The sequence below is a fragment of the Tiliqua scincoides genome, chromosome 4 (genome assembly GCF_035046505.1).
Source record: "Tiliqua scincoides isolate rTilSci1 chromosome 4, rTilSci1.hap2, whole genome shotgun sequence".
Classification (NCBI taxonomy): domain Eukaryota; kingdom Metazoa; phylum Chordata; class Lepidosauria; order Squamata; family Scincidae; genus Tiliqua; species Tiliqua scincoides.
Window position 1 is genome coordinate 24829789 of NC_089824.1, and position 26499 is coordinate 24856287.

At 43.9% G+C, this 26499-nt stretch overlaps 1 protein-coding gene across 1 annotated transcript in view; it reads right to left on the reverse strand.

Annotated features, from left to right (window-relative positions):
• Positions 1-26499, reverse strand: part of GRHL2 (grainyhead like transcription factor 2) — a 105062-nt gene that overhangs the window by 55463 nt on the left and 23100 nt on the right. The window contains exons 2-6 of the mRNA XM_066624391.1: positions 12190-12427; positions 9888-9955; positions 8874-9270; positions 7959-8014; positions 2689-2845 (exon numbers count right to left, since the gene is read on the reverse strand). Of these exons, the coding sequence (XP_066480488.1) occupies positions 2689-2845; positions 7959-8014; positions 8874-9270; positions 9888-9955; positions 12190-12427 (916 nt within the window). The remainder of the gene's footprint in view (positions 1-2688; positions 2846-7958; positions 8015-8873; positions 9271-9887; positions 9956-12189; positions 12428-26499) is intronic.

The following is a 26499-nucleotide window of genomic DNA, read 5'->3' on the forward strand; positions in this document are numbered from 1 at the left end:
GGAAGTAATTGTGATAACATCGTTGTCACCACAATTACTTCCATGCCACTTCCTCTTCCATTCCCCTTTTGAAAGAAAGAGGGGAGGAAGGAGGCAGCCCAGCTTCTGATGGAGGCTTCCATGCTGCTGCTAGTGGTGCAGAAAGCTCCATCAGAGCTTTTTCATGCCACCGGAAGGTGCCCAGGAGTTCTAATTCAAGGTGTTGGCTTTGACCTAGGTCAGGGGTGCCCAAAGTTTTTGGCAGGAGGGCCACATCAGCTCTCTGACACTGTGTCGGGGGCCGGGGGAAAAAAAGAATTAATTTACATTTAAAATTTGAATAAATTTACATAAGTTTACACAAATGAATATTAAAGATGAACTTGTATGAATGAATGAAGGTCTTGCAATAGCTCAATGTCTCTAAAAGGCCTTGTACAAAGCAAGGCTGGCCTTTCCTTTGCTGCCGCTGCTGAGACACAGATATGAAAGAGCAAGCAGTGAAGGGAGCTCTCATCTCACAGCTCACACGAGAGGTCAAACAGTTGCCCTCACGCTGAGAGAAGTTGCGTTGGGCCAGTGCAGGCTTCAACAAATCTTTGGAGGGCCAGAGGCTCATTGGAGACTTGGGGCTCCCTGAGGGCCGCACTGAGAGGCCTCGAGGGCCGCAAGTGGCCCTCGGGCTGGGGTTTGGGCACCCCTGACCTAGGTCAAACAGTTTGAACTCAATGACCAGAACCATCTCCTCTCTTTTGTAACATCACAATTTATATGACTGATCAAGACACAACAGATACTTAACACCAACAGGCATCTGACCAAATCAACAGGGTCTATGAATAAAGACAAGTGCATGCAGACCGCAGAGAGAATGGCATCCTTGCATCTCTGTATTATTGCAGCTGCTCTCCAACTGTGGGCACTCTGTCCCCACAAAGAGAGTCCAAAGAATGAGAGCACATTAACATTTGGTGAATTTTGTTGTTTTTATATATTAGAGGGCGTTTTAATGTACTGTGAACCAACCAGGTCTTCTAAATTTGAGGAGAGGTGTTCTAACAATGTTAAATAAAAAAATGTTTTTCCAGTTCAACTGTGTCTTGACCTGTGTCTGATGAAAGAAAAATTAAAAATCTTTTGTGTTTTGGTAAAATATCAAGGCCAGCCTTCTTGCAGCTCCAAATAAGACACAAAGATTATATCAGATTCCTTGTCACTCGGGCAGGTTTTAACCAGCGTTAACTCACTGGGTACTGGGGAAGGTCACAGTCAGATTTATGTAGCTCAGCATCATCTACTCTGACTTAAAACAGCCAAGGCACAAGTTTTCTTGGGTACTAATGGAAATTACTTCTGAGTAGATATGCACAGGATTGGGCTATGAATCACTATACACACTACACTATGGCTTCTGTCATATGATGACAGAATGACCTTTCTATGAACGATCTTCTATGAATGATCTTTCCAGTCCAGCAGCATCTTCTCTAACTAGTAACAGCTCCCCAGAACGGATGGATCTGCTTTATATTAATTCGGGTCATTGGTATATCTGGTTGCAGTTCTGCATGTCTTATTAGATGTTTCCCAGAACAAGACTTATCTAAGTTCTTTTTCACATTGAATTATTATTGTTGGTGACAACAACAATAATAATATTTGGCACCTGCATAGCTCTTTTGAGTGTTCAAAGCACTAGGGATTAAACTTGGCATCTTATTCACGCAAAGGAACTGCAGCTCCTGCAGAACTGAGGCTGCGATCCTAACCACACTTTCCTGAGAGTAAGCCCCATTGAACAAAATAGGACTTACTTCTGAGTTGACCTGGTTAGGATTGTGCCCTGAGACTCACAGCACAATCTCATGCACACTCATTCAGTAGTAAGTTCCACTTAGTTCAATGGGACTTACTCTCAGACAGGTGTGCATAGGAATGTAACCACAGTCACTTCCCAAACTTCTGTAGCAACTTCTGCAAGAGATATTCTTGTTCAGTGACTATGGATCTGGTACAGATTTTGCCTCTTTTCTTCCAAAGAGCAGGGCCTCTGAGAGAAATTTTATCTGGGGGTACAAAGTTTCTTTTGGGCCCCTTTGCGTAGGGGGAGGGTGGTGATGGGCAAGCAGAATAGGGGCAGGGAGGGGGAAACAGGGTGAGGCGAGGGTAGAGATAGCTGGAAAAGTCTTTGGAGCCCAGCTCTACCCACCCATGTGGCATCAGTAGTGTCCCCAGCATCCCCAGTCATAGTAGTGTCCCCAGCATTCCGTAGGGACAATAAGTCTGAGTAGATAGGAAAATGTCAGAACCCAGGAAATTTCTGGGCCCCCTCCTTTGGCTCCTGGGCCCCCCTTTTGACTCTGGGCCTGGGTACAAATTACCACCTTTACCCCCCTCTCCTAGGCCCTGCCAAAGAATTCACAATCACAGCCGCTCTTGCTCCTGAAGCTGTGGTCATTAGTAAATTCATGATGGAACCTTGCAAGCTATCAATTGCCATCAACCCTTAGTAGTGGTTTTAAATGGGAACTGAAAGAATTTCACAGATCTATAAAATCGGACTACATTTGCAGCTACTTCACTACCTGTCTCATGATACTCTGGACAGGAATGAATTTGAGCTGTCCATTAAAAGGTTGGTCATTGTATCAAATTGCACTCTGAAGAACAGTGACAGCAAACACACAAAGTCCATAATGTTGATCATACCCTGACTTTGCTGATTGGATGCCTGAAGCACTTGTTGTCACCAGTCTCACTCAAAGTTATGGCATAAAATTGCCCTTTGTTTAAGTAGGTCATTGGTCCTTCTCCTTGCTTTTGACGTAGGGATTTGGTTGCTTCCAAAGTATACCGAAATGTGCTGCTGTATGAAGAAAATGAGAACAAAAATAAGAGTTTTTTCCCACCCAAATACAATAGCTGGTTGGTTGATCACCTATATCTGCCCTCTATCTTATAAGGCCATAAGAAGAGCCTTCCTAGGTCAGACATTCCTAGGTCCACCAAGTTCAGCATCCTATTTTCCACATTGGCCAACCAGATCCCTCCAGGAAGCTCACAATCAGAAGATGAAGGCAATAGACATTCCCTGCTGCTGCTTCTGGACTGGTGGTGATGCATGTCAATATACACAGGGCAAGAGCCCATGTACATCGGCTACAGTGCTGGACTTGGATATGAAAAGGAGTCCCGGTACTTACCATTCCGCTGGAGAGCCTTCCTTCCCTGCCACCGATCTCCCCCAAACTGTACCCCGCCAACTCCATCTACCCAGAAATCCAAGCGCAGTGGCTGCTGGGGCAACAGAACGCGGAAGTGGCAGGACAAAGCACAGTTTGGGGGAGATCAGTGGCGCGATATGGAGACTCCCCTACGGAACAGTAAACACTGTTCATGTGGCGGAGGGAAAAGGCAAGGTGCTGGATCTGGCCCAAGGGCTGGAATCTGAAGATCCCTGCATTAGAAAACAAACTGATAATTTCTTTACACCCAATCCCCAACATGCATTTATGCTTGCAATGCTGTTGCGCCACTTCTGTAACACAAGCAGAACAGCATGTTTTTTGGGTGTTTTTTTTCAAAATTACATCATCTGCATAGTTGTTGGCCGAACCCATTCTGAGGACTGGCACAGCCAGTGTTAGAAGTGGGTCACAGGCGCACGATGAACAGAGATTGAATTCTGTTATGCAGTTGAATTTTAGCTTCCTGTGTTATTTTTTATTCTTGTATTTCCTAGAAAACCTGCTTTCGTGTCACTAGATCGCTGACTGGTAACATGCAGCTACTGGCAGGGAAGTAACAAGAAACAGCTGGAGGAGATATTGAACAATCGTCTTCTACAGTGCCTGGATGCTTCCGGTGCTTCTGCCAGGAGAAGGCCGATTCTGACGGCATCGCAGGGAAAGGGAAGGAGCACAATGGCTGCTACCCCAAGGTGAGAGGGAGGCTAAAACTATCAGGCAGTCTGTTGGCATGCCAAGATTTCATTCACACATGATTCATCAGTTCTTGGAAGCAACAGCATGCTGCCAGGCTGCCATTTCATATCCCATCCCTGAGAAAGAACAGTGAAAATGGTCTCTTCCTGAAACTTACAGTTACAAATGGTTAATCCAGCTTGTATTAATGAAGATTCATCTCTTTTCTTATTGAAGAAAACAAGATTCCACATGTGATTAAGTGCTTCTGAATCAGAGATTATATGTGTTGCTTTAAAAAAAATAAATAAATCTGCAAAGTCTGGGGACAAGACAGATGCTACCTTTGTAATGGAATCAGTCCCACATAAGAACAGCCCCACTGGATCAGGCCATAGGCCCATCTAGTCCAGCTTCCTGTATCTCACAGCAGCCCACCACACATTCCTCCTGGGCTCACTGTGAGCCATGGCTCAACCGTGGATCACTGGCATTTGACCCAGTGATGTTTGCAATGGCAGGGTTTGGTCTTGAAGCCCGTAAAGTTGTAACAACTACAGACAGTCTCAGTGTTTGAAGAAAGAGTACTTCCTTTCTGAATAAATATAACATGCCCTCACATAAATGTGACATTAAGGAATGGGATTTTCTGTACAGACGGTGTGGCAATGAAGGGTGGCACCCAGTCAAATACATTAAACTATCCTTGGTAGGCTCAAGATCTGACCACACCTGAGGCAGGGTGCAAAGGGTGGCCCAGTCCATTACCCTGTGGCCACAAGCCTATCCCACAAAGAATGCCACCCCTCCTTGCCTGCAGTATGCTCAGGTGCAAAGGGCTGCCCAGTGGCGTCACTAGGATTTGTGCCACCTGGTGCGCATCACCCCATGCAGTGGGCGGGGCAACACCCCAGGTGGTGGGCGTGGTGATGTGCCATCGCCCCACCTCCACTGGCTTTTTGGCTGTACCTTTTGTTAGAACACAGATATTTCAATGTGGTTTGTTTCATTGCATTCTGCATGAAATTACGCATTGATTGATGTATAGCATGATGGTTTTATTCCTCCAAACTCTGATTTTAGTGATTTTGAAAACTTGTAGTCACACACATACACACACACACCCATGTCAACTTACTAACACCTTATTGCAGCAGTTCTCAAACTTTTAGCACCTGGACCCACTTTTTAGAATGACAATCTGTCCAGGTCCCATTGGAAGTGATGTCATGGCCAGAAGTGACATCATCAAGCAAATTAAAATAAATAATTATAAATAATTAAATTAAAATAAAAGAAATAATTAAATAAGGGGGATCCAGTCCTGTTACACCAAGTGAATCTACTCTGAAGTAAGTCCCATAGTGGTCAATGGGGCTTACTCTCAGGAAAGTGTGGGTAGGATTGCAGCCTGTGAGCTCAGTCCTATGCATGTCTACTCAGAAGTCCCACAGTGGTAAATGGAGCTTACTCTGTAGTCTGCCTGCAATAACAACCCCCCAAAAAGAACCAGTGAGTTTTCCAGCCCTCCCCAGTGCCCAGTTTAAAGTTCTTCTATTTCAAGCATATTAGAATAAAGACCCACCTGGCTTTACAAGTGCAAAATAGAAAACATGCCCCTCACCATAAACTAGCACTCTACAGAAACTCAAGGTCTGTGCCAGGGCACAGTGGCACTGCCCAGTTCTGGGCTCCCTTACCTGAACAAGCTCCACCCCATCTGATTGCTGCTCCTCCTTCCCCATCCATATGTATCCCCCCATTGCATTTGCTCACTTTATTTTCTCCCCCTCCACACTGCTCAATCTTCCCATCCCAGCTGGTTCACCCTTCAGTTCACCTGGGACTAACCTGGCAGTAAGCTCTCTCCAGGCAGATAGGTGAGGGACAATTCCTCCCCTTCCCACCTTGCAATGCTCCCAGGCAACAGTATTGAGGCCCAGGAGATACTGGCCACTGAGGAGGGTAAAGGAGACAGGAGGGTGTGCTCAGGGTATTTATCCCCTTTCTCCCCTACCCAGCAGCCAAGAGGGATTGTTGCCAGGGGCCCTCTAGACTGTTGCCAAAGGCCCAATGTGTGATTCTATATGGAGGATTTTACAAGCTTGACTTTTTTGGCTGCTGCAAATCCCAAAACAGTCAATGAAGCGGATAGGCAGGGCCCCTGGGAAAACATGAGTTCCTGATGTGTGCCCAGGCAGACTTGCCCCACTGATGCCTGCACTAAAGGAACACAACTGAATGAAGCTTTATATTGATACACTTTATTTCACTAACCAATTCCCTTCCTCAGGTAAAGAATTCCATTTTGATGTTTAAAGAGAACAAACATCAGAAAGTTTGGACCAAGTATTCCTTAACTTGAATTCTGCTGCAGGGCTATTAATATACTGTATTGTTTTCTCAGTGAGTGAACAATCTGAAAAGGTCTTCACATTCTTTCTGCAAAGTCAAATTCGACTATTTGTACTCCTGACTGGTGGTCAATCAATAGCAATTTAGGCTTCTGTTTATGAACAGAGACAACTCTGCCAATATTCTTAAAAGCAGAACTCGACATATACCTGAACAATTTTGCAATTTTTTTCCTAAACCACAAGGGAAATTTCCTCCATGTAATCAAAACATGCCCTGGAGTACTATGAAATGCAGCCTGCTTATTATACAGAGAAGCTTCTAATTTGTCTACTTTTACTCTGACCATGAAGTTTAATCCAACATGATTGAAAATATACATAAAGTAATTTGACTGATTTTAGTGAGTGTGGGATTTAGACTAGCTCTGCAACACATATTTTCTATTTTTTAAAAAAAAGTGAAGAACTTATTTTTGTCTAGGAGGGTTCCCAGTGCGTTTTCCAATTTTCAAATGTCTTGCCTCTCATTGCTGTGGTCCGTTTAAAGCCAACAAGGTTTTGTTTCATATCTTATCACTGTGACTTGGGAGCCAGTCACAAACTATCTGCCTAGGGGTCAACAACATGCTGCACTGGTAATGTATGGTATGAAAGTAAAGGTGGCATATGGAATATCCATATGTTAGTATTTATAATCCTAGCATCAGTAGCCAGTTTGTATTCCCATTGTGTCATTTACACTGCTGTGTGAATACTGCAGCCCTTGAACATCTTCCTTCCTGACAGGAAGGTGATTAGGTGGGAAAAACCAGCTCGATAAGCTTCACCCATGTAAGTTATAGGATACACACAGAGACTGCAGCCACGTAGTAAGGTACAATGAGGAAGATGCACCAGCTCAGCTCTATGAGCATCTGGGCAAACAGAAGAAGACATAATCATCTTTAGGTTGAGATTTTCTACTGGCCGTCAGAAGGACCCAGAAGCTAACATTTCATCTGAACCATGTGCTGCCACATCATGTAGCACAAGTAATATGTATTTGTTATTTGTCTAGTATTTTATTATTATAAAAGTCATATAGGAGTGCTGAATCTTGCTACTGTACAAGGCAGACTCTTAAAGAAATTCTCACTTTCAGTACATAGGCACATAGGTCACGTGGCGAGGAGAGTGGCATCACACAAGCTAGCCTCATCTCCAACTTCTGCGTTCAGCAGAGGATCTGAAATAGACTCTACTTGCATACAGCAGTACACATATAGGCTCTGTACATGTAATCAATGTCCTGGATGGAGGTTGGGGCCAAGGCCATTGGGTGCAATCCTCTTCTCCACACTTTCAATATATGCATGTACTGCAGGTGAGAACAGGAGCATCATCTTCTGAATTTCAAGGAAGAAAGCTGAAGAGGTCAAGTTTACAGAATTTACTAGTCATTATTACCTCCTGAACTACATGTATATTCAATTTCATCTTTCTGTAAATTGGAAAATTTGCTAATACTCTCATCACCGAAAGACAAATAGATGCGGAAAATAGGGGCCAGGTATGCTGAGAGAGACTACAGAGGAATGAAGCGGCCGCCAGTAGTAAGGGAGCAAATGAAATGGTGGTAAATTGCATTTCATACATTTTAGCCTAAGGCAAACCAAAAGCCATGCTGTATTTTCATGATCCCCCCATTATTGTTACTTACTTTGCTGTTTGTTCATAAATGTATTCTTCCGGTCCCACAGAACCACTGCGATATTTCTGAAAAAAATTATAGAGAAAATATTCATCAAGAAGACTCAAGCAGGTACCTGTGATCATATCCCCAACAGGATACAGCTCCATGCACACCCTGGTGGCACCACTCTCCCTCATAATCAGTCTAGAGACCATGTGCTGCTGCTGCTAAACTCTCCTGCTTCTCTTAGTCTCCACAGGTCATTTGAGAGGAGGATAGGGGACCCACCACATAGCCAGTCATGCAGACCACGTAGGAAGCCTGCAACAGTGTGGTCCAAGCTGTTCCTCTGTGGGATTGTAGATCTACTTATTCCATACATTGGATCTGCACCTGCCATCACCACTGCTTGGTTCAACCTGGTGACATTTCCCTGGCCGCCAGTGTTGGGGCCAGGTAGGTTGCAGTGGACTGGCACCTTGCACACTGAGCAGACATCGGGCCATGCTCAGGCCAACCATGGGCTGCCACCCCATTATTGGCAGGCTGCAACAAGGTTTGTAAGGATCCTGGCAGTCTGCACCAGCATGGAGCCTTCTGGGTTCCAATTTGCCTCTCCCTCTTTGTGTGGGATGTTGCACCAACATCAGCATAGCATTGCACCATCAGAAATGTATCAAGTTCTCCCGAGGAAAGGAACTCAACTGGACCCACTAAACTGTCCTTTCCATTTGGCGATTCTTGGGACAGCTCTCTCATCCCAAATCCTTACTCAGCCATGAACTTGGTAACTTTGGGCAAGCCACTATTTCTCAGCTTACATGTTTCACAGGCTTATTGCAGGGATAACAGATGCCATCCTGAGCTTTATTGAGGGAAAGTGGGATACAAAACATAACAAAGAATTCCCTCCTTCCACAGCATCCCATTGGACAGACGTACCTCTGCGCCTCCATCTTTAAAAGTGTCACTGTAAGTACTATCAGGAGTGCTGCGCTGGTCGTCTTTCATGTAAGTTGTATGGGGTGCAACACTGGGCACTTCGTAATGCGCATGTTCAAATATAACCCCCCGGTGCTCCTCATTTTCTCCCCTTGCATAATGCACTGATGGAGTCATGTAGGAGGAGTAATCTTCTGCTTTGACCACCATAACTCCTGTCACAGAAATTGAGGTTGGGCTTCCAGATACACTTGTACTGAATTGCTCCCGTTTGGAAGTCTCCAGTTGCTCCTGATTCAAAGAGAGGTTTACTGGGATGCTCTTCAAGACCTGCACTCTGTTGTCTCCACCACCACTGCTCAAATTACTCTGAGTTTCATTGGTGACAAGACAGCTTCTAGGAAAAAAAGGGAGCAAAATATAGTGAATGGCAATGGTTTTGGGGGGGCTACTATGATATTGACAGCAGAACTGTTTACATCTGCAAGAAAAAAAAAACCAAGAACATTATCCTGACTGTAAGCATGTTTACTCATATGCAAGGCCCATTGATTTCAATAAGATGCATTTCTATATAAGTGAGTAAAGGACTGCAGACAAAAGCTTTGATCAGTAGCCTACATTCAGAGCCCCAGGGCACAAGCAAGGATAAGTGCTTGTGGATTTGCCAACACAGTAGATTGAATGAGACTGCTTTGGTTGTAGTTTTCCATCTGATTTCCTGAGCCACAATCCACAAATGTTTGTGCTGCTCTTAACACTTCTAACAACAGCTTCAGATTGTCAGCATGTTGACATTTTTTAACGTTTGGTTAATTTTACTTTCAGCCCTCTTCGTTTTGAGTAATATGTTATACCTGCTTCCTTTAGCAGCCTCCCTTTAATTTTTTATTTTTATTTTTTGAAAGGGGAGAGAAGGAAAGAGAACCATAAGGCATCCTGCTTCCCATTCACATCCGCTCCAGATCGTATTTCAAACCTGGTTTATTGGTGTTACTATTTTTAAAACATTACCTTTTATCTTGGTCTTCTTGATTTTCACTCACTTTGTTAACAGGCAACAATCTTTTTTCTCGAGGAACCTAAAACAACAGGATAGGCATTGTGTGAATTTAGAATAGTATATCCAGCAAAGAGTAGTATGGCACTTAGACCAGCAATTTTCAACCAGTGTGCTACAGCCCATTGGTGTGCCAGAAATGATCCACAGGTGTGCCATGGGAGTTTGGGGAAGGGTCATTTATTAGTAGGATCATTGGGGGATGTGAGCCTACCTTGTCAACTGTCAAACTGATGGTGTGCCTTAACAATTTTAGCACATTGTCAAGTGTGCCATAAGATGAAAAAGGATGAGAATTGCTGACTATGGGTGCAATCCTAACCAACTTTCCAGCACTGGCATAGTTGTGCCAGTGGAGCATGTGCTGCATCCTGCAGTTGGGAGGCAGTCATAGAGGCCTCCTCAAGGTAAGGCAATGTTTGTTCCCTTACCTTGGAGTTGCATTGCCCTTATGTTAGGCTGGAAAGTTGGCTAGGATTGCAGCCTTAGACTAACAAGTTTATTTTACCATAAGTTATTGAGGACTATAGCCCACTTCATCAAATGCAACAAGATCATAGTTTACTTTTTAGAAAATGTTTTGTCAAGGCTAGAACTGGATTAAGGGATAGGACACGAGAAATGACAGCACAATTCTATGCACGATTACTCAGAAGTCAGTCCCACAGTGCACAGTAAAAATGTGTGCAAAATTGCAGCCTGATTATGTAAGACAGGTTTGGTTGAACCTGGGGTCAGTAAGCCAGGTCTGAACATTGAAATGAATTTATTTGGTTGCTGGTGGCCCTGCCAATTTCAAATCAAGATAACATAAAAAGTTTGCCTGCAGTGCACTCATAAAGAAAGAAAAAATTGTTTTCCAGTTTTAAGGGAGTGCACGATTAGTCCACATTTCAACATTACATGCCTATGAATGTTTCAGCTATACCCAACTGCATGTGAAACCCTAAGTCAGTGGTTCTCAAGCTGGGGCATTGCAACGCCCCAGCCAGAGAGCTCTGGTCTCTGCCCACTTAAGGGGCAGGGAGGGGGGAGGCAGTGACACGATTGCCAGGATCGCACAGCTGCAGAGGGGTGCAGGACTTGCTGCCACTTACCAGAGGCTGCCAGGGGTGCAGGGAGCTCTGCACCAGCCTCTACAGGGCCCCCCAAAGCACGCTGACACTCAAAATAACAATTGCAACCCACTTCCGGTTTGCGATCGCGAAACCAGAAGTAGGTCATGATCGTTATTTTGAAAGTCTCCACATGTGGGAGAGCCCTGCAGAGGCTGCGCAGGGCTCCCCGTATCCCTGGGAATCTGCTGCAGCCTCTGATAAGTGGCAGCAAACCCCTGTGGCCCTCCAAAGCGCTGTGATCCTGGCGATTACATTGCTGCCTCCCCCCCCCCATATGACAGCAGGGCTCAAACTCCCAGAGAGTTTGAGAACCGCTGCCTTAAGTTCTTGGTTCTCAAACTCCTTGAGTTTGAGACCTGAGGTAAGTTGTTGTGGGAGAGGGGAAAAGACAGCAGTGGAATCCCCAGAATCGCACTGCTGCCAGGGATGGGAGGTTGTTTTTTTTAACCTTACCTGCAGCTAATGCTGCAGTCCCGGGGGGAGGGGAATCTGGGGAGCCCTCCATAGGGCTCCCCATGCCTGCAAAAGTCTAAAAAATGAAAAAGCCTTTTTTTTCTTTTCTTTGCCCCTTTTTTTTTTCTTTTTTAGACTTTTGCAGGCATGGGGAGCCCCGCAGAGGGCTCCCTAGACCTCCCCCCCAGGACTGCAGCACTGGCTGCAGGTAAGTAAAAAAAAAACAACCCCTCCTATCCCTGACAGCAACGCGATCCTGGGGAACGTGTTGCTGCCTCCACCCTTCCCCACTCATTAAGGGGCCAGTGGCAGGGCTTCTCAGGCTGGGACATCGGGTTGCCCCAATTTGAGAACCTCTGCCTTAAGTGCTAGATACCAAGACAGCACAAAGTTCATTACAGAGTAACTATCGGCAAGGAGAAAGGAAAAATGTATTTCAGGCATGGGGAGAAGAGAGTGGCCCCCAAAATACAGCATTTGGCTATCCCTGAGATAGGTTGCTTGGCCAAGGTGGTCATTGGGCAAAGGGCTACAACTGATGCCTTGAAAGTGACTAAACCATATGATCAGCAAAATACTTTTTGGGTGGGGACTGACACCTGACAATTTCTCCTCTTGATTTCACAAATCTATTGCAGACTTTAGCCATTTCAAGGAAGACAAAGTTCAACTTTAAGGCCCCCACCTTATAATAATCGTAGAGTAATCCAAGAGCAGCAGCACTGTCCTCATCCCCATTGATGCTCATCATAGCCTTAGTAGCTGCTGTTAAGGGATTTTCCAGATAAGATTTCCAAGCTTCATCTTCACTTGTGTAAGCTCTTCTGTTGTTGAATGGAACATCGCTGGGTACTATGGTCACAAGCCGGTTTTTACTGTAGGTTTCAAGACAAAAATAGACACATGTGGTACCTCCAAAGACTCTTTTTTGCCATCCCAGAAACTACACTCAATTTCAATAGTCTACCTAATAACTCTAGATAGGATGAGCAAGCAATAATAAAAGCTACAAATACAACAATAAGCAAGAACAATAAATAGGAATCTACTTATGTTTTCTGTTGAAACACAGATTGATATCCTAATTACACATTACTTCTGAAAACCCCAGTTTGAGTCTTGAATGCACACTAAGCGGTGCAAAAATTGCAAGAGGGGTGGTCTGTCCCCTTACCGATTGCACTGTCTCTTCAGCTCCTGGTTTTAGAAGACGGGGGGGGGGGCATGTGGTTGGTCTGTGGAACTCCTTGCCACAGGATGTGGTGATGGCATCTGGCCTGGACACCTTTAAAAGGGGATTGGACAAGTTTCTGGAGAAAAAATCCATTACGGGGTACAAGCCATGATGTGTATGTGCAACCTCCTGATTTTAGAAATGGGCTATGTCAGAATGCCAGATACAAGGGAGGGCACCAGGATGCAGATCTCTTGTGATCTGGTGTGCTCCCTGGGGCGTTTGGTGAGCCACTGTGAGATACAGGAAGCTGAACTAGATGTGCCTATGGCCTGATCCAACGGGGCTTTTCTTACGTTCTTACAATTTTACTAAAATTCAAATAATGCAGGGGATGTGGCTTGTGGATTTCATTAAGGGATACCCTAACTTTGCCCAATAATTCAGGTACAGTGCTAGCAAACTGTTGCTTTTCATTAGCTAGAAATTTGATTTTAAATTTTAAAATAATCACATTGTTCCATGCACTCTAAAAGAAATGTCTTATAAAACAGTTACTAAGAAACCAATCCTAGAAAGGGTGTTTAGTTTGTTTTAAATAGCATCTTAACAATCACAAGTCCATCTTCAAAAGTACTTAGTACCAGAAGAAGCAAATATGTTTAATAGGCACAATCTAGTAATAGCAACCTGTTTCCATACCACTGATGGTTCCATACCACTTAACAAGCTGACACAGATATAATAGCGCTAGTAGATGCTTAATCATGATTAACATAGTGCAATTCTATAGATGTTTATTTGTAAGTAAGGCACACTATGTCTGACCAGGCTTGTTGTTGGCATCCTTCAGTCTCAGAAGACTATGGTATCGCACTCTGAATGGTGGTTCTGGAACAGAGTGCCCTCTCCTCTCCAAAGTAGATATGGAGGATAGACTATTACCCATGCAGCAAACCCCCCTTCTCCACGTCGCTGAAATGGTCCAATGGAAAGGGAGAAGCCAATATGGTTGGTTCCAGTGGTGTCACAGGAGTTGCGAGAACGTGACTGTGTTCAGCCATCAACTGCCCCAGGGACTCCAGCTCCGGATTTTGCTTCGAGGTTGACTCCTGAAGCCTTTTCCATAACTGGATGTAGCCACAAGGCAGTGGAGGTTTGGGATCAGAGTTTTCCTTCTCTCAGATGAGCTGCCTTCCCAGGTTAACAAGTCCCATCTACCCGGTGGCTGTTTAGTCGCCTCTTACAACAAGTACAGCCAAACTGAGGGCCTATTCTTATCCCCCAGCCCCCAGGCATCTGACCCTGGCTTACTCTTAGGTAAATGTGCACAGGATTGCAGTCTAAGACACCAGGAATAGGCTGCAGATTTTATTCTCTCTCATCCCTCGCACTCTGAAAATCTTAATCATGAGCAAGTATTACATTTGCACCAACACTAGACATGGTTAGCCCTAACCGGGGTTCCCAAATTAACCAGAGGCTGAAATTAATTGGAAAATTCTGTTTAAGAGGATACTTGGATAGCATGAAATATGGTTGCTTTTTTAACTGATAAAGTTTGAAATCCTCTGTTAGAATACATGAAGAAAAGGAGGGGAATTTGCACTTGAAAGAACAGGAGCAGGTTTCTTGTTTGTTTTTGTTTTGCCATAGATAACCATGGCTTGGCAGCATTACATCCACACTAAACCAGCTGGGGCTGAAAGAGATCACTTTCATAGCTTTGTGGGAAAAACAGCTTCTTCCAAATACAGCTATCCTATTAACTTAATTCAAACTTGACTATATCCACATTTAGGACAGGATACAACACAGTTTGGCTTTATCAGAATCCACGAGAGAGTACAAACCAGTGATAAATAAAACAGTTAGCCAAATATCCTCTCATAATCTGCAGTGTTACTTGGGCTGTGTCTAATCCTTTCTCGTGTTGATTTCTGGGTTTGGATGGGATGGACAATATTTCTCAAAAAAATCCTTAATTGAGAGAAGTTTTGCTTTTTCAGTCCTGTTCACTGCTATTTGCTTAGCCTATCTGCAACTGCTTCAATGCAATTTTTCTCCTTCTAAGGCCTTTTGTCTCATTCCAACTAACCAGGAATCAATTAGTGAACATAACATTCACTAATAGCACCATGTAGCACTGAGGAGATCAGATATGGCTACATGCTGATGTCACAGAAGAGAGACAGCCTATTCAGAATGAAGGCATTGCTTCCTTGAATGGGAAAAGGACTTTTGATGCAATCATAAAAAATCACCAATCACCTGCTTCCTTTGAGTTCGGCTCAGTTTTTGAGTCAATGTTATGCTGGTTGGCAAACTTCAGTCTTGAAAGACTATGGTATAAGCGTATAGCACCTAGTATTCCCAAGCGGTCTCCCATCCAAGTACTAACCAGGCCTGACCCTGCTTAGCTTCTGAGATCAGACAAGATCTGCTACTGTTATGATAACCATTTGAAAATGTAGTTGAATGGAAACCATTTCACACAAGAAAACCATTTGTATGGTGTGGTTTCCCACACAGTTCCAGCAGCTTTCATCATGGAATTGTGATGGTGCTGTGAAAAAAATCCCTACAACTATATGATGAGCACCCCATATTATTTGTAGCTGCATGGAACAGCCTCCACATTGCAGTTCTACTTGTAAGATGGTCAGCAGAGAAGGGCAGTCTGATGACAGAATACTCTTCATCCAAAAGAAGAGTAACTCAGCCTGAGGAGCCAGGCCAAAATCAAAGGCTACTTTGGGTCAAGTCAAACCTCACTGATTCCTTGAATTAGGGGTTGTGTGCACCAAAAGTCTGTGGTTTGCAAGGATCAGATATACTGAAACAGCACATTAGTGGGGCCTGGGGGAGCTCTTGCATGAACACGTCTTAACTCAGAAGTCCATCCATATGATCTGATGAAAGCCCGTTTGTTCTCCTGTCTAACTTGCCGCTTTGCCCATTACTTGCATGAAGACAAATACAAGCAGGACTTCATACTGAACTTAGAAAGGCCCTTTTTAAAAACAAAATTTCCTTGTGGGATAAAACAGAGGTTTGTTTTCATCAGAGATTCTCATCTCTGCATCAAAGAGCACATTGCATTATTTAATGGCAGACTAGCCTCACTGGTACATGAAGCAAGAAATCACTGGAGGATCATGCTATAGCTTCATTTCACAGGATTGCTTTAAAAATGTATTTAATGAACATGTCTATAAAATTACTGTTAAGTCAGTGTGTAGTAGAAAGCTTAAAGATAGCTTTGATTGTCTTGGATGGATGGATAATTTGATGGATTATTTCTTATGCTTTATCATTCTCTCCGGAGGTTTAGAATCCAAACTCTAATTTACTGTTTCATCTCAGCATATTTAATTGGCATGATGGCTTACTAACAGTGCTCTTGTCTAAATTAAAGGTGAAAATTAAAGGCGGCAGCCAATCTGTGGAAGCATTGTAATCAACTGACATACACATTAAGATCTCGCTTTCCATAGGGCTTTAGTACATCTCTGAACTGGTCTCTCTGTGGATGGCTAATATCCAGCTGTATCAATTTTACTTTTGTCTTTTGTTTTGCTTTAGCATGAGCTGAAACTAAGTCAGAACTGAAACAAAATTTCACACAAATTCAATATTGGACCAAAATTCTCAACTTTTTGAATTTCAAAAATGTTAAAATTTTGCTTTTTACTTAAAAAACAAAAACAAAACTGGAAACCTTAACTCCTATTGATGAATTTCCAGGCAGTGTTTGTAAGGGTACAATTCTAACTTGCACTGGAGCAGGCAGGCTGGTGGGCCTGTGCTGCATCCAGCACAAGTTTGGGGTCAGAATCAGCACAACCCAAGGCAAGGGGAAAACTCTCCCCTTACCCCATGTTGCACAGAACTGGCCCTAGAATGAGTCTACTCGAATCTACAGAATGGGTCTACTCGAATCTGAGCCACCTCAGGATGTGGCACGAATCCGAGTAGAATGGAGCAGCCAGACGCTGCTCTGCGCCACTTGGGAACGGAGTCAGGATCCGGCATAACCACCAGATCCTGGCCCCGTCTCCTGCCCCACACTGCCCGCCCGCCTCCCCACCCTCCCCATGCCCCCCAGACCCCAGCACTCGGTGACTTGTTCAAGCCTAACCTAGGGGTTAGGATTGCACTGCACCTTCTGTCAATTTTCTAACATTTTCTAAATAACTTATTTTTATGCCTTGTTTTATTCCCTAAAATTCCCAAATTTACTGGAATGCTGAAAAATAATCCAAGTAAAAACATAAATGCAAAGTTTGCAAACCAATTTGAGCCAGGAAAATGAGAATTCCCTCACATTCATTTTAGCCTGAACGTAAGTTAGAAATAAAGGTAAAGGTAAAGTCCATCCCATCCCGTCCCCCCGGTGATAAGCCTAGATGTGTCCAACTCTAGGGGCAGTGCTCATCTCTGTTTCTAAGTTGAAGAGCCAGTATTTGTCCGTAGATAGTTTCCGTGGTCATGTGGCTGGCATGACTAGATGCCTGAGTGCATGGAAGGCCATGACCTTCCCAGGGAGGTGATATTTATCTACTTGCATTTTTACATGCTTTTGAACTGCTAGGTTGGCAGGAGGCAGGAGAAGTCAGAAATACAGGTACAGATTGATAAATTCAGTTGGGCCTAATTCTTTGCTAATCATATCTGATAGGTTAAATGAACAAAATATCCCAATCTCTTCCAGAGCAAACATCCAATCATGGGGCAAGAGATCACCTTTCAGTTCTTGGTTCATTCTAGTCCAGCTGATGTAACAAGAGTCAAACAGTAGTTTTAGAATGACTTCCTCTCTCAGTTGACCACCCAAGACAGCCAGTGAGCAGCCATGGCGGGTCAAGAGAGGGAGCCCAATGGTGCCCGTCAGTCACTCCCTGCCCTTCCACCACTTTGCCTCACCTCACAAGTAGGCTGGGCCCAAGTACAGCCCTCAGTGATGTGTAATTGGGGGCAGGGTGGGGAGGGGGGCTGGACAGCTATTCTTGACACAATAGGAGCATTCCCTTTTTGATAATAACAGGAGTATTTCCTCTGGCACCTGTAAAATATTGGAGGGTGACAATATTCTGGTAACAATTGTATATTTGTATATTCCTGTAACAATTGTACTAGTAATTAAAGAACACCTTTTTAATCACTACAAAAGACTCTTGGAACCGCAGTGTATGATTTTCTGCAGATGATCTCCTGTTGACTAGTCCTGACACTGATGCAGAAAAGACGTTTGAGTTTAAGAGGCAATTGAAAAAAGGCATTCACTACTGTGGCAGAACACACACACCTACCCACAAAATAAGTAACTTCTAAAGAAAGCTGGTGCCTCTATAGAAGTTGTATATTAATATACCATATCCCCAACAGTGCAATCAAATTGATTTGGTTATTTAATCAATCTGATCAATAAATACATATTTGCAGTTTTTTCCTTCTTGTAAGAGATATTATTGACAGAATGTTGTTCTAACTCTAAAAGATCCACTTCTCTCTAACTGCAAGGTATTTACTATATACTAGCGCCCCTCTTTCTAAAAACAAGGCTCCACATTAGTCACACACAGATTCCATGTGGACTATACATTGTGATCTTTGTCCCACCTGGGGAGCTTAGATCACAAAGAAAGATGACAAATGCATTACATTCCAAGGTGTCTCATGGCAGAGCTTCACACCACAAGGGGCAGGTTTTAATTTGACCAGAGGTCACCCCCCAGAAATTATGCTCAGTGCCAGGACTCAGTTTTAAAACACGTAATGAAGACAAGAGCCTCTGAGCATGTGCAAAGATCTGGCTCCACTCGTTTTAGAATTAGTCATGGGAAAGAAATTACACGTCCATTTGATTTACAGAATGGCTGTCAAAAAAATTCTGCCAATAACACATAGCTTAGTTTTTTGACCAAGGATTTTTAAAGGAGGATGCCTATGCTTTCAGCCTTCCTAAATCAAGACAAGTGTTGTATAAAAGCAATATTCATTCCTGTTAATGAGGGTAGGCAGGTTGGAGAGGGTAGGCAGGTTTGAGAAAAGTGCCACGTGGTCCCATGGCATCCTTCCAAGGTATTCTGGGGAGGGATTCTGAAGATTCAAGGCCTGAGAACAAGGGCTGCTGTCATGGTGGAATCAATGTAGAAATTACCATAAGGCTCATGTGCATTGGATATTGCACTGCTTGGGAAGGGATGAGCTGGCACTCAATCCCTAAACCCATAAACAATTCCCTGGGGCATTTGGTGGGCCGCTGTGAGATACAGGAAGCTGGAGTAGATGGGCCTATGGCCTGATCCAGTAGGGCATGTTCTTATGTTCTTACAATATGAAGGTTGGGACTATATGTGTGTAGGGCAAATGAGGTGATAGAGTGAACTCCTTATTACTACTTAATTACTATGTAATTACTACTACAACATCATAATTGCTATTATGTCACTTTGGAAAAGCTTCCCTGTGTAAAAATTGTTTTTAAAAATACATCGTCCTACAAATAGAAAACTAGCATAGCAGGTAAATGGTTAGGCTAGAATCCTAATCCCCTGATGTGCTGGCTTTCTATTTCTGGGGCCATTTTAAAAATGTGATCTTCCATTGGCAGTCTGAACTGGTGCAGTCACTCGACCATCTCAGCATTCTACGATTTTCATCTGCTCTATGTGTAGACTCTCTTCCTCTATGTGGGAAGTAACAAGACAAAGTCTGCAACCCCACCATCACATGTGTGTGTGCCTGCATGCATACACAAACACACCAGTGCTTCCTTAGCTACCTTGTACTGTGGAAAACACGGAACAAGATCACCACCAACAAATCACAATCACAATCTCTCTCATGCACACAAACACCCAAGGAAAAGCATCCAAAAATGTTGATTCATCAACTCAGTTCTAACAATTTGGTTTGTTTCTTATTTGGGCCTGGTATAATTATTAACAACCTACAGAACATAGTTAAGCTTCAAGCAGCCCAATCCTAAACTGCGCTAGCACAGCAGGGCCACATGGCCTCTGCTACATTTAGGGATACTTCTCCCCTTAGCTGGAGGAACACCTCAGTTTGCCCTAAGGGGCTATTCAGATTGCTGCCAGCCGGCACAAGTCCGAGCAGCCCCATGTAAGGATATGGTGGAGGCCTGCTGTAGGATACGGAGCAGCCCCGTGTAGGATACAGTGGAGGCCTGCTCCTCTGATCCCGCATCGTCCCAGGCCTGATTCACCAGCCCTTTTTGCCCCGACCCAGAAACACCCACTCCCAGTGGCGTAGCTAAGGAGGTGCAGGGGTAGCAGTCGTACCAGGCAACAAGCTGTAGGGGGGCAACAAGCTGAGCTTGACACTGGTGGCCAAAATTGTGAAAAAATTGGTATGTACAAATAATATCATCATATATCATTGGAAAGGTAATTTAATGCAGAATGCAAGGAAACAAACCCCACTGGAATATCTGCATTCTATCAAAAGTTATGGCTAATTAACCAGAAAATGAAAACACAACTGCCTTATGGAACAAAAAGTGGATTTTCATAATTCAAAACTGACTTATGAGACTGATTGTTCTGAGAACCAATGAGATGTTATTATAACACAGGGTGGAACCAATAAGGTGTTAATATGCGTCAGCTCTCATTTCCATCTATCATAACATAGCTACTCCTGCTAACTGGCAAAGAGGCACTTTTTCAAATGGTGCTCCTCTTATATTTAGTAGGGAGAGAATAACCATCCCTCTTCACCCCAGCACAGTGTCTCTAACCAATAAGGGGCACACTTTTTATTTATTTACTTAATTAAATTTGATTTTGTCATGGAGGGGGAACTACAAAATCGTCTTTGATTCCAGGTAGCGAATAGATGCCTTAGCTATGCCACTGGCTGGGGGGAGGTGGCAGAGGAAGTGGGTAGTGAGCTGCTGGGGGGAAGAAGCAGTTTTTCCCCTTGATTTTCATTTTTTAAAAGCCCGGGCGTGATGTCACTTCTGGTTGTGACATCACTTTCGGGGCATCATTTTGAGCTCTGCACCGGGCTAAACGTTCATTAGCTACGCCACTGCCCACTCCCTGCCTCCTTTTTAACCTCCCATCACCCCTCTGCTGCCCAGCACTCCACTCACCTCCACTCATTCCACTCACCTCTCCAGCGGATCCTTTGGATGCAGCATTGGTGGAGCGGCACAGGCCACTCCGCCAGCACTGCTAACTTGCGAGGTGTCATGACATGCCCTTACAGCATGTTTGTGACACCTTCTGCTGGCACAGGGACCACCACACCAACAGATCTCCAACTTAGGATTGCACTCTGAGCTCTTTACCCATTTTGAAACTGAAATGATTGAATTGAAAAACCCTTAACAAAATAAGGGGTTCTTGGCTCTCTTGTCCCATGCAAAGTAGTGCAAAGGTGTTTTCGCTGGTGGATGGATTTCACAATTCTATGGCGAAATCTGGCACCCCCGAATGTCTTACAATGGTTTTCAAGTGAGTGGCTGAAAAGCCCTAAAACTTCTTGCTTGTATAGGCAGAATATGTTTTTTCATCAAAATAACAATTTCCAAATTGAGATCAGAGCCCAAGACCTCGGACAAAGAAATAGGTTGATGAATTAGGTCAAACTTAACTTTTAAAAGGTTATTGCCAGTTTTGACCATTGAAGGTGCCAATTTACCTTCACAGTAGCTGCAGAATGACCATCTAGTCCAGTGGTTCTCAAACTTTTTAGCACTTGGACCCACTTTTTAGAATGGCAGTCCGTCGGACCCACTGGAAGTGATGTCATTACCCTGGAAGTAATGTCATGGCCAGAAGTGACATCATCAAGCAGGAAAATTTTTAACAATCCTAGGCTGCAACCCTATCCACACTTACCCAGGAGTAAGCCCCATTGACTATGTTAAAAGCATATATATTGTAGCCTGTTCAAAGTACAGATTAATTATTATTATTAATTATTATTATTATTAACAGTATTTATATACCGCTTTTCAACTAAAAGTTCACAAAGCGGTTTACAGAGAAAAATCAAATAACTAAATGGCTCCCTGTCCCAAGGGCTCACAATCTAAAAAAATGCAAATGAATACCAGCAGACAGCCACTAGAACAGACAGATCTGTAACATTTCCCTGAATGCAGTCATATACCATGGCAGCACCAAGTCTAATATATTAAAAATAAAATATTGAAATGAATGGGGACCCACCGGAAATTGGCCCATGACCCACTTAGTGGGTTCCAACCCACAGTTTGAGAGACACCGCTCTAGTCTATATGGGGTAGGAAAGGCACACATTTCATGTCCCTTCCCACAACCTCTATCAGACCAAACTAGAAAAACTATGCAGCCCTATTGGTATGACTCTCAGGTGTGTTTCTGTCCTGAACATGGTTGAAAGGTAGAACCCTTTTCTGTCTTGCCGTCCATGCACTTCCACTGCTGTGCACAGGATCCAGCATGTATCATGTTCTAGAAAACACTCATAGCTTGGCTTGACTTCAAGGTGGTATATTAACAGCTGAACAAGTGCGTGCTGGATTGATGCACACAACCAGTTGGCACGCATGTTGGAAGGCACCAGACACAGGATTTACCCACAGCTACTACACCTCTAATAGCTCATGCCAACCTAATTGTGGCTGGTGAGATACAAACATAAAATCTGCCTGATCCTAAGACAGACCACTGGTTCATCTCCCTCAGTATTATCTGCACTAACCAGAAGGGATTCTCAAGGCCTCAGGGGGAGACTTTCCTAGCCCTACCTGGAGATGCCAAGAGGTTTAACCTGGGTCCTCCCGGATGCAAAAGTACCTGACCACTGAGTTTTGGTCCATCCATGATTATAGACAAAGTTTGGTCATGTAGTCAAGTTGCAATACAGATTTCAAATTTTACAGAGTGCACTGACATTTTTCCACAACAACTACTCAAGAGATGATGTTGAAAACTAGCAGCCTGCCGTTGAGAAATTGGATGCGGATGTGCAATGAAGATTCAGCAGCTTGACCGTGAGCCAAATTCAAGAAACTTTTTGACTCATTCTCAGGATCCTGCATTTATTCCTGGAGCCCAGAGCAGTCACGGTTTGTCATCAAGCCTGCACTGAGCCAGTCGTGTAACTGCCAATGCCATGAGCTGAGTTCAGTATGAATCAGATTTTAGCACTTAGCCGGAGCCGCCTGAAAAGCTGCAGCTACCATAGACTGCCAAGATTTGTCATATGTCAAATTCAGCTCACAGTACCAGTAGTTGCTTGATTGGTTCAGTTTGCAGCAGTGTGGATGGGGAGAGGATGCAGCTTCCATGAACATGTATGCAAACAGGCCTGAGTTGGCCCTCACCAGGGACATAACAAGGTTGCAGGTATGCACTGATTTTGTGAGAGCACAAAATCTCACAATGTGGGATTGGGTTCTGAATTGGGCTTCCTGAGAATCTCAGTTTTTTAAAAGGAAATTTCTAGTTCTTGTGGTTATAGTAAATTCCTGCTAAAGTCTCAGAAACCAATGGAGATAGCAAGGTAAGATTTCCATGGGTCAGGGGCTGGACACTGCATAACTCCTTGCCCCTTCCTATAATTAGCAAACACAAAATAAAATTACATGAAATCAGAGAAATCAATCAAATCTGCATGATTGTGTACACACTGCAGAACTGAGGTTTTTAAGGAATGGAACTCAGATTAATTTGATGGAGTGTTTTTATTTTATGATTAGTGCAGAGTTCATACCTGTCTAGAACCTCATGTTGCAGCTTCTCTCTTTCCTATTACTATTCATTACTGATGTTCGTCCTTGGATGTTTCACGGTTGCTTATCTCAGCACTTCACTGAAAGGACTTTTTATAGGTACCATTTCCGAAAAGTGAATGGCAGAAGGAACACGGGGGAGGCAGATAAGGCATGGGAGGAGAGTATAAAAGTGTGGGAGAGAGTCCAATGATTACCTTTTAAATGGCGCTCTTCAACGGTAGGTTTTAACAGCTCTGCCAACTGTAGAGAATGCCCTGTGATCCTCCTCCACCCTCAGACTGCCTGTCAACCAGGCTTGCCTGCTCTATAGGAAAACATCTTAAGGTTAGCTATCTTGATTTAGCAAACCTCAACCTAGCCTTGACCTTTTCCTAAGGCTAGACTTCATTGGCTTGATACAGTAGCTCATTGGGAATGACCAAGGAAGCAGATGCAATCTATAAATTATTGGTAAGCAATAGTCAAACAGTCACACCCAATGTTAGATGCAGCACAGGATTAATTCTAAGGTTCTAAGACTTGTAAATCAGGACCCCTGAGCGGTTCTGAGACAACTGGAGGGAGGGGTTAGGAACAACAGGTTTCTGAGAGTGACCCATAAGACAAACAGCAGCTGGGGTCCTCCCTAAGATGCCAAATGAGCCTTCTGAAAGTAATGTCAGAGGAAAGAGCTGCTTGGTTTCTTTCCTGAAGACGAGTGCATCTAGGTTGGGCCTCTTGCCAAACTATAAGACCCAGGGGTTGGGATGGTCTTGAATCAGGACTTCCAGCAACTAGTTTGCAGCACCTTACCTCCTGGACCACCTACACCCTTGTCCTCCAGCAAGTCAGATGGATCAAGCCTCAGAGAAGCGAGGGAAAGAGCTGCAATGTATGGGCTGAGCACTATCGGTTGATGCCCAGATATGGTCAGCTGACCCCCTCAATCCAATGAGGACGCATCAAGCCCTATAAAAGCCCCAACTCTAAGCCAAAGTGGCAGTCTGAAAAACCTATCATTTCCAGCAGAGATGTATCAAGAACCCAACTGTCAAGCTAGTTTCAAGCATAGGTGTGACCCTCTGCTGTTATTTGCCTCATCCAGTACCCAACCTCGGACTGTCTTCCATCACACCTCTTTCCTCTGGGTCGCCCACTTCTACCCCATGCCCAAATTTTGAACTGGATTACACTGTCTCAGCCTGTATGCCATAAAGGGAAAAGAAGGGGCTGGGACGGAACTCATGAAGCCATTTTTGCCCAACGTTGCGTATACACAACAGGGAACAAATGTATACGCCTGTGGGCCAGGCAAAAATGGGTTAAAAGGTTTACTGGCAATTTCTTTGCTTTTATTTAGGGCAGCTCCTATCTAAAATATTTAACTTTAACTGGTTTTTTACAGGCCGCCAGGATGGCTCTAGATTTGGGGTATACCCTTGGTGGGCCTTTCTCCTCAATGCTGTCATTCACTTGCCCAGAAAGCTAACAAACAAGCAAGCAAGGAAAAAAGGATGGCAAGGAACAGTGGGTCAGTGGGTAAGGGGTCAGCAGTAAGGTCTTCCAGGGAACTGAGGCTCAGCAGTTGCTTGACCTAGCCCTACAGTCTACACAGGGGCTGTGGAAAGCTCAAACCAGGTATTGGCAAGTACGTGAATGGTACGGATCATTCTGCAAGGTATTCATTACTAACTTCATTTCAAATTTAAGCCTGTTTAATAACTATCAAGAAATTATTCTCTGCCTGCTAAAATTAATTATCCTTACCAGAGCAATCTGTTAAATATATAAATTGCAAAACAAGCTTCTGACAAACAAAACTAATCTGGTTGTGTGTTTTTTAATTCCAGCATGGACAATGCCAGACAAGTAAGAGAAGAATTGATAAATGAGTCTTGTGACTAATGAGCTGTTAAAAGGTACCAACAAGATTTCTGCCAGGGGAAATTTGTAAGTACCATGATGAATACCAACGATGGGACCAATTTATCGCTGTGTTGTTTCTAGGTTTAGCACAGGAAGTGAAAGCAGACTGCTGCATCTTCTTTCATTATAGGCCTGATTTGTCAAATAATTGATTTACCTATTGATTTGTCCAACAACTCTATCACTCTGTGAAAGGAATTAAAGATGGAATATAAAAATGTTAAATAAATACAGTAGTGCAGGGGCTTGGAGCAGCAAAAAAAATGCAGTCTTAATTAACCTTCTTTCCCCATGTTAACAGAGAAAAAGTTATCTTTCCTCCTTCCCCCAGCTCACTATCTAAATTTAAATTGTAAGCTCTCTGGGCAGGGGTCTTTCATTGACTTATATTATGCAACCTGGTAAACTCATGGTGTGAAAGACAGGTAAGATTTCTTGGGTTCAAGAAGGATACTGTGATCTATATTAATATACTGGTGGTCTACATGTTGTACTGAGCCAAGTTGCCAGCTTTCTCCCACAACTGTGACCTTAAACATAAAATTGGCAAGGGAACAACGCCTCAAGAAATAAGTAAACAGAGCAGAGTTTTAGTTAACAGTTTGCACTGGTCCACTCGTATCTATCCTGCTAGTTCATTTGTGGCATTTATTTTTCACACTTTTATACTACCCTTTATACTGAAGGTAGTTGTTGGCAACCTTCAGTCTCGAAAGACTATGGTATCGCGCTCTGAAAGGTGGTTCTGGAACAGCGTCTAGTGTGGCTGAAAAGGCCGATTTGGGAGTGACACTGGGAGCACACTGGAAGCAAGTGCAGTCTGTCCCTGGTCTGTCTCCCTGGCTATGGGCCTTCTTTCTTTGCCTCTTAGCCTCAGACTGTTGGCCAAGTGTATCTTCAAACTGGGAAAGGCCATGCTGCACAGCCTGCCTCCAAGCGGACCACTCAGAGGCCAGGGTTTCCCACTTGTTGAGGTCCATCCCTAAGGCCTTCAGATCCCTCTTGCAGATGTCCTTGTATCGCAGCTGTGGTCTACCTGTAGGGCGCTTTCCTTGCACGAGTTCTCCATAGAGGAGATCCTTTGGGATCCAGCCATCATCCATTCTCACAACATGACCGAGCCAACGCAGGCGTCTCTGTTTCAGTAGTGCATACAT